General features: G+C 51.4%; 1 protein-coding gene across 2 annotated transcripts in view; it reads left to right on the top strand.

Moving 5' to 3' along the window:
- Positions 1-15,928, top strand: part of BICD2 (BICD cargo adaptor 2) — a 62,139-nt gene extending 46,211 nt beyond the window's left edge. Inside the window, exons 3-8 of one of the 2 annotated variants that reach the window (XM_047779302.1) lie at positions 5,725-5,877; positions 7,737-8,171; positions 8,783-9,790; positions 10,038-10,189; positions 11,708-11,918; positions 13,799-15,928. In XM_047779302.1, coding sequence (XP_047635258.1) covers positions 5,725-5,877; positions 7,737-8,171; positions 8,783-9,790; positions 10,038-10,189; positions 11,708-11,918; positions 13,799-13,804 — 1,965 coding nt within the window. In that variant the 3' untranslated portion in view covers positions 13,805-15,928. Of the gene's footprint in view, positions 1-5,724; positions 5,878-7,736; positions 8,172-8,782; positions 9,791-10,037; positions 10,190-11,707 lie in introns of both variants that reach the window. The other variant, XM_047779301.1, reaches the window with a different exon arrangement.
- The last annotated feature ends 920 nt before the right edge of the window (positions 15,929-16,848 follow it).

Raw genomic sequence — 16,848 nt, 5'->3', positions numbered from 1 at the left:
AAACTAGGGGCTTAAGACAACGGAAATTTATTCTCTCACAGTTTAGAAGATCAGAAGCCCAAAACGAAGGTGTCAGCAGGGATGGTTTCTTCTAGAGGCTTTATGGGAGAGTCTGTCCTGTGCCTCTGCCAGCTCCTGGCAGCCTCTGGCATCCTTGTGTTCCATACTTTGCCTCTGTCTTCCCATGGCCTTTTCCCTGGGTGTCTGTATCTCCTGTTCTTCCTCTTCTAAGGACACCAGCCCTTGGCTTAGGGCCCACCTGAATCCCTTGTTACCTCAGTTTAACTTGGTTATACCTGCAATGGCCCTGTTTCCAAATAAAGTCTCATTCACAGGTTCCAGGGCTTAGCATTTCAGCATATGTTTTGGGGGAACAGATAAAACTCATAATATCCTACTATCTGTGGCCTTCAAAATCCATATCCTTCCCACGTGCAATATATTCACCCCTTCCTAACACCCCCAAATGTCTTAGCCCATTCCAGCGTCACCTCTAAGTCCCAATTCACATCTAAATTCTCTAAGTCAGGAAAGGCTGAGACTTTAGGGATGGTCCATCCTGGAATGGAGTTTCTCTGTGTGAATTACCTGCTTCCAAAATACAGTGTCAGGACTGTCAGGGGAGAGACTCTCATTCCACAAGGGAGAAAGTGGACGGAATAAGGGGGCTGCAGGTGCCAGCGAGAATGAAGCCCCGTGTTTCCAGGTCCGAGAACAGTCTTCGGGAGCTCCCTGCTCTGGAACCCAGGAAGCAGGGAGCCTGCAGGCCTCCCAGCCAATGGATTGACTGGGATGCGAGCCATACCTTTGAACTCTCTCCAGAAAAAGCCTTTCTCATCTTTTGCAGAAAGGACACACCAGGCATTTTCTAAATCTTCGAGTTCTGGTTCTTTTTTGCTTACCAGTTCTTTCCTCAGTTTCTTTCTCCTCTTAATTTACTATAAACAGCAAGGAGAAACCAGGCTGTACCATTAACACTGCTTAAAAATCTCCTTAGCTAATCATCCAGGTTCATTTTCCTAGTTCCGGTTTCCACCCATACTGGAACACGGCTCAGCCAGGTTTTCTGCCACTTTACAGCAAGGACAGCCTTGCCACCATTCTTGATTCACTCCTAAGGCCTCACTGGGAGCATTTCTAACACTCCCAGTATTTTTTCATGATGCATCTTTTTTTTTTTGTCTTTTTTTGTTGTTGTTGTTGTTGCTATTTCTTGGGCCGCTCCCGAGGCATATGGAGGTTCCCAGGCTAGGGGTTGAATCGGAGCTGTAGCCACCGGCCTACGCCAGAGCCACAGCAACGCGGGATCCGAGCCGCGTCTGCAACCTACACCACAGCTCACGGCAACACCGGATCGTTAACCCACTGAGCAAGGGCAGGGACTGAACCCGCAACCTCATGGTTCCTAGTCGGATTCGTTAACCACTGCGCCACGACGGGAACTCCTCATGATGCATCTTTTTTCCTTCCTTCCCCTCTTCCCTCCTTCCTTCCTTGCTTGCTTCCTTCCTTCCTTTTTGTGGTATGTGGTCCACTTTATGTGGACACCAAAACCCCCCACAATTGCCAGGAAAAAGATGTCCAAAACAAAGCCACTGCCACCACCACAAAAAAAAACTCTTAAGTTGTTACTTCAGAAAGAGATTTTCTCCCAAGTCCATCCTCCTCTCCAGTGGGAAAGTCTCTCTTCACTCTTCTCTGAGCCTCACCAGCATCATCTGAAACAATTGCATTTCTTTTCCAGCCTTTTCTTGTCCTCCTCCCAACACTCTTCCAGGCTCTGGCCATCTCCACCACCACAGCCACTTCCACATTTTCAGGTATTTGGTGGCAACCTTCTGTTCCTTTTCGTGTGTCCATTTTGGTCTAGTCTCTGCCTGTGTCATCGTCACCTTTCCCCTCTTCAGGCCTCACAGCTCTAACAGGGCTGGGGCATCGCCTCCCCCTCCACCCTGGTCTTCCCTGGGGCTTGGGCTATGGCCTCCTAGCCCAGCCTCGTGCCCTTCCTCTGAGGGAAAGTGCACACCAGCTCTAGAGCTCCTCTGCAGGGCAGTGCTCCCTCCCTGTGCCTTAGCTCTGGCTGTGCCATGGTGGGACTTCTGGGACATGGGGTGCTGGCTCCTCTGCAGCCCAGGCCTGACTTCAGTACAGCATCCTTTCCCATGCTCTTGGGGCCTCCCTCAGGGGCAACTGGCTCCAGCCGGCAATGTGTGTATCATGTGTGGGCAACTTGAGGGAGCCTCCATGGACAAGACAGACCCAGAGCAGCAGCCAGACCAGTCGGCACTCAGTAGTGAAGGAATCAGTGATGCCCTTCGGGGTGGTAGAGCACCAAGCACAGCCGATATGGAGACAGAGAGCCCCAGCAGAGAGATCCATTTCTGTGGATGTCTAGAAAAGGCAAATCCACAGACTGAAAGCAGATTGGTGGTTGTTCAGTGGTGCGTGGTTTCTTTTTCATTGGTGATGAAAATGTTCCAGAATGGATAATGGTACACAACTCTGAATAAACTGTAAGCACTGAATTGTACACTTTCAGTGGGTGAGCTTTATGGTATGTGAATCACATGAGGACACAGGACAAAGATGACTCCTGGGCAGGAAGACTGTGTAAGGGTCCAGCTTGGCAGAGGTTCCTCGTGCAGCCTAGGTTCTAGGCTGCAGAGGGCTTCAGCCTGGGCAGTCACGCTGACCCATGGTCTTACCTCCCCCATCCTCTTTCTGTCCACTTCAGGACCATGTTTTATTGACGAGAGTTAAGTTTTAAATGAAGCCCATTTACATTGCTCATGACCAATAGCTCCCACTCCCACTTCTGTCCCACTGACTCACCTACCATGTTCTATGGCCACATGGTCCCAGCGGGCACATCAGGCCAGAGTGGGCTGAGCCACAGTTGGTGGGGAGCACCCAGCTTGCCTTAGCAAAGCAGATGCTGCAAGCATGATTTTTTTTTTTTTTTTTTGGTCTTTTTGCTATTTCTTTGGGCCGCTCCCGTGGCATATGGAGGTTCCCAGGCTAGGGGTCGAATCGGAGCTGTAGCCACTGGCCTACGCCAGAGCCACAGCAACGCGGGATCCGAGCCGTGTCTGCAACCTACACCACAGCTCACGGCAACGCCGGATCGTTAACGCACTGAGCAAGGGCAGGGACTGAACCCGCAACCTTATGGTTCCTAGTCGGATTCGTTAACCACTGCGCCACGACGGGAACTCCCAAGCATGATTCTTACATCAGTCATTGTGTTAGTCTGCAGAAAAGCAGACATAAGGTGTGTGTGCGCGCCCGCGCTCACAAAGAGAAGAGGGGCGGGCTTACTCAGTTGTCAGGGCTGGCAGGTACAAAATGTCTGGGTTGTGCCTGCTTACTGGAGACCCAGGAAAGAATTTATGTCACAGCTGGATTCTGAAGGCTGTCTTTTTTTTTTTTTTTTTTTACTTCAGCTGTTTGGCTAAGGCCCCACCAAAAAAGATGATCTGCTTTACTCAAAAGGGTCTGCTAATTTAAATGTCAGTCTCATCTAAAAGATACTTGCGTGGCGACATCTAGACTGGCGTTTCACCAAAAACCAGGCTGCAGAGGCTTAGACAAGTTGACACTAAAATTAACCATCACAGTCAGTCGGGTGGTAAACAAGGGAAATGGCCAGAGTCAATATGTAGAACTGTGTTGGGCATTTCCAACTGCCTCCCAGGTGAATGGAGGCAAGTAAGTATATGTTTCCCCCACGTTGCCACTCTCGCTGTGTTATTTTGTTTACTTGGCCCAGTGGTTTTAGTTTTGCTTTGTGAGTGGGCCGTGGATTTCTCCAGTCGGTAACTTTGTGTCTGTTTTTTCTGATATCAGCTGTTGGGTCCCTTCTTGGGTCACTTATGAGGGGAGATTTTGGTAGTGAGCTTTGTCATGAGCACTTAATACAGGTAATACAATTACTCTCCCCCTTTCTGGTACTTTTTTTTCCTTTCTATTCCTAGTTCATTTCACCACCCCAACATGCTGTTGTGTGTGTGTGTACTTCTATGGAATCTTGGCGTCTTGTTGACAAAACATGTGCGTGGATGTGATTCCCAGAAACCTCAGCACCAGCAGAGAGGCCAGTGTGCTGGGAGAGGAGGACACAGCTAGCTGTTAGGGTCCAGTGGGTGACAGTACTTCTAGCCCTGGGGCGGGGGTGGGGTGGGGTGGAGGATGGCATTGGGCCTGGGGGATTAGATCTTTGCAGGTATGTGGAAGAGGCTGCTTGGAGCAATGGGAACAGGGATGTGGGACGAGATGAAGAGTTTGTCTAGGGAGCAATTCTGCCTCCAGGGGACAGTGGCTATGTCTGGAGATAGTTTCAGTTGTCACAGCAGGGGAGGGAGCGCATCCAGTGGGCAGGGCTCAGGCTGCTGCTGCACACCCTACAATGTAGAGGATGGCTCAGAAGGTCGGCCAAGGGACCCGGTCCCAGCACCTGACGCATAGTAGCAGCTGGTCTTGATTGCACAGTAAATGCAGGTCTGCGCTCACTTTCCTCCACGTGTGATACTTGAATCTTCAAGGCAACTTTTTTTTTTTTTTAACAGCTTTATTGAGATAGTTCATATCCTTTCCACTTGCCCACTTAAAGTGGTTTTAGTATATTTATTGATTTATCCACTATCCCAAATTAATTTTATTTTATTTTTTTTTAACTGTCGAATATACAAACATTTTATTAGCATTACAATGCTAATGAAGTATGAATCGCAGTTTACTCAGATAGGCAAGAAATGTAACTTTAAAAAAATTTTTTTAAAGTATAGTCGATTTACAGTGTTCTGTCCATTTCTGCTGTACAGCAAAGTGACCTGGTCATGTACACACACACAAATTCTTTTCCTCAATTATCTTCCATCCTGTTCTATATCCAATCATAAGTGTTGTACTGCAGGACCTCATTGCTTATCCATTCTAAATATAATAGTTTACATTTGCTAACCCCATCCCACTCCCAAATCAATTTTGGAATAATTCATCACTCCAAAAAGAATCTCCATGAGCAATCATTCTCCATCCCATTTTTCCCCTTCCCCCCAGCAACCATTGATCTGCTTTCTAGCTCTATGAATTTGCCTACTCTGGACGTTTTGTAAAAGTGGATCATAATACATGACCACTGACACCTTTTCTTTTGATCATAATATTTTTTTCAAGCTTCACTCATGTTACAGCATTTGTCATTATAACTAAATAACATCCAGTTGTATAAATGTACCACATACTGTTTTTATATCACCAGCTGGTGGACACTTGGGTTGTTTCTACTTATGCCATTGTGGATAGCGTCTGGACATTTGTGCACAAGTTTTTATGTGGACATGTGTTTTCGTTTCTCTGCGGTGCCTGCCCGGGAGGGACATTGCTGGGTCAGATGTTAACTCTGTGCTGAATTGTCGAGTAGCTGCAGATTTTTGCCACGGCAGTGCACCACCGTACGTACTACCAGCAGCATGTGAGGAAAAAACTACTTTTGACCCCATTTCAAAGGTGAAGAAACCAAGGGTCAGAGGAGGCTGTGACCCTGCACTGCTCACCTCCATGCTCCCTGTCAGGTGGCCACATCGGACACTGGTGCAGGCCTGGTATTCCAAGTCCTGGCCATGTGGCCACCACAAGTGGGCCTGGCTGCACTGAGCGCCCTCTGCCCCAGGGCAGGGGAGGCCAGCTAGGGCAGGCTACTCATACCTGCCTTCCTCTTGGCAGATCAACCAGAACGTGGAGATTCAGCGGGGCCGCCTTCGGGATGACATAAAGGAGTACAAGTTCCGGGAGGCCCGCCTGCTGCAGGACTACTCGGAGTTGGAGGAGGAGAACATCAGCCTGCAAAAGCAGGTGTCTGTGCTCAGGCAGAACCAGGTGAGTGTTTGGGCCAGGTGGGTGGGCCAGGTGGGTTGGCTCTGGGCCGCAGCCCTGGCCTGACCCTCACTTGTCTGTCTCCATGTTAGAAGATGTTCCCTCCCTCCTCCCACACAATCCAGCCAAGGGCGACATGCCGCTGCAGACCCCGTGTGTGGCAGCAGGGCCTAGCCCCTCCACAACCAGAAAAACAAGGTCTCTGGCTACACTCTTGGCTGGCAGTTGGCCTGGCCAAGATGTCCCAGCCAGCAAAAATGGGGGGGAATGGAAGTGATAAAGAGGTGACACCAAAAACCCCCAGAGGCTGGGTGTCCAGCTTTGTCACCTCTTGAGTGCCCATGGAGGCCACAGATGTCCCTGTGTCCTGTGGGACCCTAGAGCTGTCAGTGCACTCACTCCTCCCACTGTCTCAGGTTTGCCAGCCCCCTTTGGTGGTCCCTCATGTGGTCCTGGGTCTTGGGGTGAAGCCAGGTGGGTCTTGAGGAGCAGTGTGGAGATGCCCGTGTTGTCACCTCATGCCCTTGGGTAACCCCAGCAACGAGACAAGTAGGATCACTTCCACCAGGGACAGGAGTAGGACAAGAAGGTCACATCTACCCACTTGTGACAGGATGGGGACAGAAGGATCACCCCCATCTGAGACAGGACAGGAGGGTCACCTCTGCCTGTGATAGGACACCCAGGTGGTTCTGGGCACTCAAGCCTCTCAAGGCCAGCCCCTGCCACCTACTTCTTCAAGAACCACAGCCCTACAAGGTGCAGACTTGTGGGACCTTTATCCCCGGAACCTCAAACATCAAGGACCTGGGTGTTTCAGTCCTGCGCAAGGAAGTGTGGGCCCGTGTGTTTATGCTGAGCAGAGCTTCTGTGCCTGTGACACCCAGCAGGGAGTGGATCTCCTCCCAGGAACATAGGCACAGGAGCTTTGCCTCTGGCCTCACAGCTGGCCCCCTGACGCTATGCTCATGTGCAGTCACACACAGGCCCTGGTGGCACGTGGTGGAGTCTGGCCCCTCCCTGGTGTTCCCCTGCCCCAGGCTTTGATCAACAGAGACCCTCTCAGTCCTGCCTCTAAGGGGTTTGCTGCTTGTTTCTTGCACAGATATTATAGGATTATAAATTTGTTCAACATTGCCTATAGACCCTGATCCCCCATATCAAGCATCAGTTTCTATCTGCTGTTTCTTTGTCCACCTGCAAATATAGTTTCAGCAGGTGCAACTGTGGCTTCTGTCTGCCTCTTGTGCTCCTGAGTGGGCCTCTCCCAGGATGGGTTCTATGTGCAGCCAAGGCACATCCTACTTCAGTGGGAGCTTTAGTTCCTTCGTTTTGAAATATGATTAGTTGTGGTTGTAGTGCACATCTAGATACATATTTTATGTATCTTAATATATTTAATCAACTTTTAGTATTAATTAAGTAGTTTATAGAATTTAAAATCAGTATACACTTGGAGTTCTCTAGTGGTGCAGTGGGTTAAGGATCTGGCATTTGTCACTGCAGCGATTCAGGTCACTGTTGTGGTGTGGGTTTGTTTGATCCTTGGCCTGGGGACTTGGGCGTGGCCAAAAATAGTGCTCTCACAGACTTGCAGAGATAAGAGCTTTGGTGTTAACAAAAGGGGGAAAAATCAGTATATACTTGATAACATTTTAAGTCACCTAACAAGTTGACAGCGAGGGAAGTGTTCTCATTTCCACAGCGTCTGTGGTGCTGAGCAGGTCCCATGCTTTTCCACTGCTCACACATATGCACATGTGTCCCAGGCGTGGGCTGAGCCTCCTCCCAGCTGTGCAGTCAGCACGCTGGTGCTTCTTCCTATCCCTTGTGCTTAGGAGAGGGTGGCCCTCTCTTCACAGGTGGAGTTCGAGGGCCTCAAGCATGAGATCAAGCGTCTGGAGGAAGAGACCGAATACCTCAACAGCCAGCTGGAGGATGCCATCCGGCTCAAGGAGATCTCCGAACGGCAGCTGGAGGAGACGCTGGAGACGCTGAAGACAGAGCGGGAGCAGAAGAATAACCTGCGCAAGGAGCTGTCGCACTACATGAGCATCAACGACTCCCTCTACACCAGCCACCTGCACGTCTCCCTGGACGGCCTTAAGCTCAGTGATGACGCTGAGGCCCTGGCCAATGGCTTCGAGCATGGTGGCCTGGCCAAGCTGCCACTGGACAACAAGACCTCCACGCCCACCAAGGACGGCCTTGTCCCGCCCTCCTCCAGCTTGGTTTCTGACCTCCTCAGCGAGCTCAACATCTCCGAGATCCAGAAGCTGAAGCAGCAGCTAATGCAGGTGAGTGGGTGGGTGGCGCCAGGATCCCACCCACCCAGGTCTCGTCAGAGCCCTGGGCGCAAGTGCACCATCCCCACTACCATCTGGTCCCCCATGGTGTGGCCAGACCTGCCTGCCGACCACTGGGACAGCACTTGCCTGATACTTTGTCAATGTTATGCACCTTCTTTTACTTATATTACTTTAAATTCTGCGTTGTTAACTTTAAGTGGAACTGCAGCATTATGGGTGGAAGGTAATTAGGAGGTTTCTGGGTACAAGATTGAAGTTTGGGTACCACCAGAGGTTTTCTGAGACCCTTTGAGGTGCCCAGGTATAGTTTCCTTTGCTGTGTCCTGTAGACATGTCACAACAGGTTTTCCCGCCCCAGTTGACAGTTCCTAGGATCTGTACCACAGCCCCTTGGTTCGCTGTGTGTCTCTGAGGAGGGGCTCAGCCCTGCAAGCATCTGGGCAGGAGGAAGAGGCATCATAGCCCAACATGTGACAACTCCACAGGCCAACAGGGTGATGGTTGTGGCATGGGTGGGGTCACTGCTGGGACCATCCAGAGATCCTCTGGGAGCAGGGACCCCTATGGGCTGTTGATGGGCCCTTTCTGTGCCTTTGCAGATGGAGCGGGAGAAGGTGGGCCTGCTGGCCACACTGCAGGACACACAGAAGCAGCTGGAGCAGGTGCGAGGGGCCCTGTCAGAGCAGCATGAGGAGGTGAGCCGCCTTACAGAGAACCTGAGTGCTCTGCGGCGCCTGCAGGCCACCAAGGAGCGGCGGACAGCCCTGGACAGCGAGAAGGAACGAGACAGCCATGAGGATGGCGACTACTATGAGGTTGACATCAATGGACCCGAGATCCTGGCCTGCAAGTACCGCGTGGCCCTGGCAGAGGCGGGTGAGCTCCGGGAGCAGCTGAAGGCCCTGCGTAGTACACATGAGGCCAGCGAGGCACAGTATGAAGAGGAGAAGGGCCGGCATGAGGCCCAGAGCCAGGCCCTCACCGAGAAGGTCTCCCTGTTGGAGAAGGCCAGCCGCCAGGACCGCGAGCTCCTGGCCCGGCTGCAGACGGAGCTGAAGAAGGTGAGTGACGTCGCAGGCGAGACGCAGGGCAGCCTGAGCGTGGCCCAGGACGAGCTGGTGACCTTCAGCGAGGAGCTGGCCAACCTCTACCACCATGTGTGCATGTGCAACAATGAGACGCCCACCCGGGTGGTGCTGGACTACTACCGTGAGGGTCCAGCTGGTGCTGGCAACTGCAGCCCTGAGGCCCGTGGGCGCCACTCACCTGTCCTACCCAAGGGGCCACCAGCCACAGAGGCTAAGGCCAGGGACAGCAGCCCCTCACCTGGCTCCTCACTGCCCTCGCCCCTGAGTGACCCACGCCGGGAGCCCATGAACATCTACAACCTGATCGCCATCATCCGTGACCAGATCAGGCACCTGCAGGCAGCCGTGGATCGCACCACAGAGCTGTCGCGCCAGCGCCTGGCCTCGCAGGAGCTGGGCCCAGCTGCAGACAAGGACCGCGAGGCACTCATGGAAGAGATCCTGAAGCTAAAGTCGCTGCTCAGCACCAAGCGGGAGCAGATCACCACACTGCGCACCGTGCTCAAGGCCAATAAGCAGGTGTGCATGGCACTTGGGGTCTAGCACGTGGGCAGGTGGGTGGGCAATTCCTCACCTCCCTGGCTTCCCATCCCATTCCTGTCCTGCTACTGAAGGAAAACCTCCCCTCAGTGCTGTGTGGAGGGGCTGGTGCCTTGGAGGGCCCAGGGCTGGTCGGGGCCTCGGTCTGTGGCACCCACTGAGGCAGAGGCAGCAGACCCCTTCTCACGCCTCTCACCTGCCTATTTGTTGCTTCTCTGACCTTTAGACAGCAGAGGTGGCCCTTGCCAACCTGAAGAGCAAGTATGAGAATGAGAAGGCCATGGTGACCGAGACCATGATGAAGCTGCGCAATGAGCTCAAGGCCCTCAAGGAAGACGCAGCCACCTTCTCCTCGCTGCGTGCCATGTTTGCCACCAGGTAACACTTACTGTTTTGTCCCTGCTCCGCAGCCCAGGAGCCTGGCCCTGTGGGAAATTCCATTTGTGCTATTCGTGAAAAGCTAGGGCCCCAGTTTTGTCTCTACATGTACGATGAGAAAGTTGGAAACAAAAGACTAAGCAGGCAAGTCCCTAGTGGCCAGGCTTGAGGCATGAGCTTTGATGGGAAACAGGCAAGTGGGCAAGTTACGTGAGCTGGGTTTGGGGCCAGTAACTGGCACATGAGGAGTTTGCCCCCCAGAGCTTGGTGGAAGTTTGCAGATTTAGAAGAAAGACTCCCCTCCTGGTAGTGGTGGGTTCCCACTGCTCCCCCCGACCCCACCAGTTGGAGTTTGCAGGAGAGGCAGGCAGTGTCTCTCTTTAGGCCAGTTCTGTGGCCAGGAAGCCTGGGGAGGTGCAGAGCTGGAGGCTACTTTGGGGCCAGTCTTGGTAACTCCCTACTTGGAAGGGCATGGCGCCATCTGCTGGCCACTGTCAAGTGGGCACCAGGGGAGTGTCCCCTGGGTAGTCCTGGTGTGTCCTCAAGGGCTGGGAGGCTGAGGCTCTTGTTTAAACAGGCTTGGAACTGAGTTCAGGGCCTTCCTGGCTTAGTGTCCAGATGCTGGGCACTCCTTGCATTTCAGTGATGTGGGAGGAGAGGGGCAAAGACGAAGAAATGTTCAGGCCTTTCTGGAAGCTTTCTCTCCTTGTGGGCAAAGTGGTAGGGAAAGGTCTTAGTTCCTCATACATAGTGTGTCCAGCCCTACTTCCTCAACTTGTTTCATTATTTACTTATTTATTTATTTTTCATTTATTAATTTGTTCCTTTTTTAATGGTTTTTATTTTTTCCATTATAATTGGCTTACAGTGTTCTGTCAGTTTCAACTTGTCTTATTTAAAGGCTTGACTTCTCAGATGGAGCTGAGATGGCAGACCTCTGGACAAGGGTTCAAACTTGCTAAAATGGCCCTTGACCTTGGTGGGGAGGGGTGTGGGATGGGTGTGTCCACCACCCCCTCCACCCAGGCTCCACTCCTTCCCTCCTTCAGGGACAGACCCAGAAAAAGGTGTTTGTCTCCCAGCTCCTTACCCAGGTTGGGGGTACATGGTACAGTTCAGCAGATGCCAAAATGAGGTTGTTTATGGCATCTACATGTGCTTTTCCCAGGCTCTGATGGGCCGTTTGTCTCAGACTTACTAAGTACCTTGTTCTGAGAACAAGCCAAGTTCTGCCATTGTATTTATCCCCATATCCTGAGAGCCATGTGACATCTCACTCCAGTCTCCTTCCCCTGTGCCACCTGGAGGCCTTGGATGGCAGCCATCACCTCCTTTAGTGAAAACTGGCTTCCAAGAGCCCCCAAGAGAAAACTGAACCTCGGAGGGGCATTTCCTCTTCGCTTCTAGACCAATGAGCGGGTGAACCCCATTGAGATCCCCCACCCTCAGCATGGGGGCCATGGTCACATGCTTTGCTGGCTCTCCCAGGTCTCTCAGCTGTGCTATCACCTCCTACAGGTGCGATGAGTACATTACACAGTTGGATGAGATGCAGCGGCAATTGGCAGCCGCCGAGGATGAGAAGAAGACACTCAACTCTCTGCTGCGCATGGCCATCCAGCAAAAGCTGGCACTGACCCAGCGGCTGGAGCTGCTTGAGCTGGACCATGAGCAGACCCGGCGAGGCCGTGCCAAGGCCAACTCCAAGGCCAAGCCTGGCACCCCGAGCGTAAGTCACACCTGTGCCTGTGCAAGTGACAGGGCTGAGGGTGCTGGGCTTGCTGCCCAGGTGCTCTGTGGCGAGAAGTATAACATTTACTGCGATTAGGGCCATGAGGTCACACGCTGCAGCTAACCTGCCGCACGTCACCTGTCCGCTTCACCTCAACTAACCTGGCAGCAGCAGGACCATGGTGCTAGGCTGGTCTTAACTGACTGATGCACAGGGGAAGAATTTGGCCTAGACAGCCTACTGCTCCATCTGGACACTGCAAGCTTTGTGTCTGTTTCTCACCCCTCGAGACCACCCTTCACAGCAGCTGCTCTCTTGGTGGGAGGGGGAGGGGGGGTCAGGGGGGAGGGTTGGAGCCACATGTCCTTGAAAAAAACCTGGCTTCCCAGGGCCCAGGTGCCATTGACTCTCACTGAGAGGGGCAGATCCTGCATTGAAACTTGCATGTTCCCCCGCATGTGTCTAATGCAACTGTACTGCCCTGGCACCTAGACAACAGTGTTAGAGTTTCCAGCCTGGATCCCAGATGCAGCCTTGGAGGACACTCTGTGCTTGGCACAGATAATGGAGAGAATTGCTTTTTAGTTTGTGCAGCATCTCGATGCAAGTCACATTTGAGACAGAATTACAGAATTTCTTCCCCCAGATTCAGAGAAAGAGCAGCCCTGAGCCCCACATCCTCTAGCTCAGGCACACACATGCGCTGGGTGCCAGTCATCGTGCTTGCAAGGCACAGGTAACCACACCCCGAGACCAGGGCTCAGCAGCCTCAGCTTCTCTTTCTGAGATCTGTACGCTTGTCTAGTGGCCTACAAGGTGACAAATAGGCAGGCCAGAGACCTGGGTTTTTTCAATGAGAAAAACTTCCAGCCGCTGGCCAGACCTCTGTCATGGAAAGCCCATCCTGTTGTACTTAGGGTGTCCCTGGCCCTCAGCTAGATTCTTTCACCCTCTGCCTATTATTAGGCCTTCCTCCCAGAAAGCTTTAGCCTGTAAGAAACAGGGATCTGAGGGCTCCCAGCCTGAGCCTGAGTTGCTAGTGGGTCAGGGCGAAACAAGGGGCTGGATCTCACAGCTGGAGCTGAAGCCCAGCCTGATGTGGGAAAGGAGCCTTGTGTGGACCCAGGGCTGGTTCTGGGATTCACAGTTGGAGGAATATGGTTCTTGATAGTCAGTGTAGTTCCAGGGGTGGGGACAGGCAGGAAAGGCAGGCTTAGGATTGCCCCGTTCTCAGAGGGGCACCCACACCAGAGGTTTAGCAGCAGAACTTCTCTCCATGTTTCTCTCCTTGTCATCCATGGGGGCACCAGCCATGAGGCTGCAGTCTCCCTGAATGGCTCCTTGCCTCCTCTCTCGGGCTCAGAGGGGGGTTTGCATTCCCTCTGATGCAGCTGTCTGTCCCCATTCCACTCTTCCCCTTAGTTCCCCAGTGTCAGCCCCTTCCTACCAGACTCCAGGTGCTGCCCAGGCCATCTTGGGTTTGGCCAATGGCTGGAGTGAAAATAGGCAGGATGGACCACCTGTGCCCTTCTGTAGGCCTGTCTCCTGCTCCATGCTGCTTTGCAGATGGGACATCAGGTCTTGGATTCCCCTCCCACTTGAGATGGTGTCAGGCCATCTCCCTTCTGCACGTACGACTTACATGCTGGCCCTGCACACTGGCACACTGCTTTTGCCTCCTTGCCAAGCCTGGCCTGCAGCTGCTTTCCATACTTGTCAAGGGTCTTCATGAGGCACTCAGGGCCGGCGGCCCCTCTAACACACGCAGGTCTTCTCTGCTGCCAACTAACACACTCTGGCCCTCACAGCTTGGTGAGAGCTTTAGTTGTCTGACGGGCGACCGATTCTAATGCTGTCTTGTTTTCTCCCATTTTCAGCTGTAGAGTAGCTGCTGGGAGGACTCGGCCGCTGGCCCTGTCACATTGCAGCCCCCTCCCCTCCTCTCTCGTGGGCCCACACAGAGGAAGGAAGGGCAGCCTAAAAGTCCACTTAGAAACATTTTTGGAGATACCACTGCAGTTCTTTTCAAAATAGCATTCCCCGAGTTTTTAATGGCAGAGGAAAATAAAAGCTTTAATGTTGAGAATGCCGCCAGCTGCTGCTTGGAAAGGCCTTTGTACATGGGCTGAAGAACCTGCTTGGACAGCGACCACCAGGCTTGCTTAGGAACCCTCTAGAAATACTCACCACTGGGGTATCCCTCTTACAGATACTCCATTTTTATCCGATCAACCTGTGCACTTTTGATATTTTGATATTATATTTGCTTCCTTAATCCCTGACATAGAGATGGTCTCCAATGCCGTACTCTGTCTTGTGGTCCTGTAGTGCTCCAACTTAGCTCCCAACGGTGTGTTGATCTCACATCAGCACGTGGCACAGACGTGTCCTCCTAGCGTGTAGCTCCAGACTGTTTAGATGAAGGCTTCAGCCCAGCGAGGAGCCAGGCTAAGTGCATCCACGCTGTGGTTCAGCAGCCTTTTAGATTCCACGGCATTGTGGTTCATGTTTGAAATTACAGATTTTAAATGCCATGTTCATTAAGAAATCCAGGGTATTGCGATTCTGGGGTTTTTCATATTGTATTATTATTATTCTTAGGAATAGTTCAATGTAACAAGAAGAAAACTTGACCTTTGCTCTGGTTAAACAGTAAAAGGCACTTGAAAACAAAAAAGATAAATTATTGAATGAGTAGTATTACCTACAAATTCCAGAATTTTCTGGGTTTTAGGACATTGTGAAGTATGACTGATTAACAGAATTTTATACAACTGTACCAGTGAAATTCCAAATTGGAATTGTTTTGTTACTCTGGTTGTTGTGCCAAATTGTGGTACACTTAGAAAATTCTACAGTCGTCGATTTTTAGGGTGTTCTATTTCAACACCTTTTTGTTAGTAATCATTGCCAGTAGTGCCTTCATCAGTTAAGGGAGGTGTCCCAGCATAGTTTATTCTCTAAAACAGACAGTGAAGAGCTAGTTGGGAAAGTTGAAGGCCAGTGTGGACCAATCGGTGTGAACAGGCACACACCTTCAAAGCTGAACCTGGGCATCTTCATTGAGGGAAAGAAAACAGCAATTGTGCAAAATTCTGTTAGTCAGTGATTCTTTACTGTGCAGATCCTTGCAAATTCAGGGGCTCAGAAAATGAAAGTGAATACAAACCTTGAGTGTGCTTTGGGAACCAAATGGACTTTATGGGACAAGCTGAACAAGCTGTGTGAACACCACACACCATGTTTGTGAAGAGGGGGGCAAGCGGCAGGGGAGCCGGCACTGCCGGCCTCATGCAGTGGGATGAGGGCTAGCCATAGTATTCTTTGCAAATGTGAGAAAGAGACTTCCTGTATCTTCTTGCTCGGTGTAACTAATCACTGTTAATTTCAGGAAACAGAACTCTCTAAAGCTCCTTAGCAAACCAGGTCTACGTCCCATCCTGATTTGCTGAGTGAGGTTGTGCGAATGGTCAAATTGGTACTCTCGGAGGAAGAAGAAAAAGTGTCCTCCCTCCTCTAAAATGCAGGACAAATTATAATAATATAAGTAGCAAAAATAAAAGATTCTGTTTCCTGGAATAGCATTTCTTATTCCTAGTTGTAAGGACCCCTATTTTTACCTTATCTTACAGTGTTGATTCATAAGGAATAATGTTACATTTACGAAAACTTCATCTGTATGGGGTATTTATTTGCAATGATGTCTGAGTACTGTATTTTTTTCTGTGCATTACCTTAGTGTCAGAATGTTGTCTTTATTTTAAGATCATATGCATGTCCTCCTGCCAAGGAACCTTTACACAGACCCAAACAAACAAAAATGCCTTCAGATTCTGAAAAAATGAGGCACAGCATGGAAAAAGGATTAGAAAGAAGAAATCAGGCACTACTTGGGACACAGACATATGGTGCAAATGTCTATAAAAGCCAGTGCACATAGGAATGGTGGGCCTGGGTAAAGGGTCATGTTGGTAGGACCGGTAAATAAAGAATAATAAAAAGACAAAGCACAAGACTTGTTCTCTGTGGCTGCCCTGACCCCCTGCTCCAGATAACTGTGGGTCCAGCAACACACTGTAATTCCAGCCTGTCATTAACCCTGGTGGTGGGAACTAGAAGCAACCTGGGGGGGGGCACCTTAGGGGTGGGGGGTGGAAGGGCGGGTGGGGGTAGGGGGAGGCAAAGGGCAGGTAGGGGGTGCCTACTGTGGTGGGCGGACCAGCAGCGTGGCAGTGAGAGCACATTGCCTCCACCCTTCCCTGACCAGGAAGCAAAGAGATTTGGATAACGTGGGATCCTTTGCTGTCTGAACCCAGGAATGAATGGATGCGGGCAACAGGGATGACTTGTTTGTTGACACAAAACCATGTTCATCTGCAAGAATGTGTTAAAAGCACAATGAGCCCGGCCCAGTGATTGCTTGTGTGGTCATTGGAGACAGATCCTGTCTGAGGGAACAGGAAGTCTCAGGGACACTGCCACCCGCCGTCAGGTCAGAGTTGATTTCAGGGACATTGCCACCCGCCAGTCAGGTCGGAGTCATTTCACCCAAATCTCAGTGCTTCCCTCAGGGAAGCTGTCTGAGGTCAAGGTCCTTCTGCCCTGTTATCTCCTCAGGACTCCTCCCTCCACCTAGAGTCTCCCCTGCCTCAGAGTCAGTGAGAGGCCCCTCTCTCTGACAGTCCTCCACCCATCCCATTCTAGTAGTGTGGATCCATGTTCAGTTTGAGACTTACATTCAAGAGACTTGTTTTTCCTAGTAGCTAATAGGAATCTTCTTTCCCTACTGGCCTGTCACCACAACAGCCCCCTGGAACATGTTGATAAGAGAGCATGCAACAGATCTGGAAGAAACCCCCTCCCAAGAGGAGGGGGCATGGGCAGTGGGCTGGGCGGGACAGGTGCCTTTTCAGGTGGGGATGCCTGC

The sequence above is a fragment of the Phacochoerus africanus genome, chromosome 5, assembly GCF_016906955.1.
Source record: "Phacochoerus africanus isolate WHEZ1 chromosome 5, ROS_Pafr_v1, whole genome shotgun sequence".
Classification (NCBI taxonomy): domain Eukaryota; kingdom Metazoa; phylum Chordata; class Mammalia; order Artiodactyla; family Suidae; genus Phacochoerus; species Phacochoerus africanus.
The sequence above is the reverse complement of the archived record's forward strand: the minus strand, read 5'-3'. Positions and strand labels throughout refer to the sequence as shown.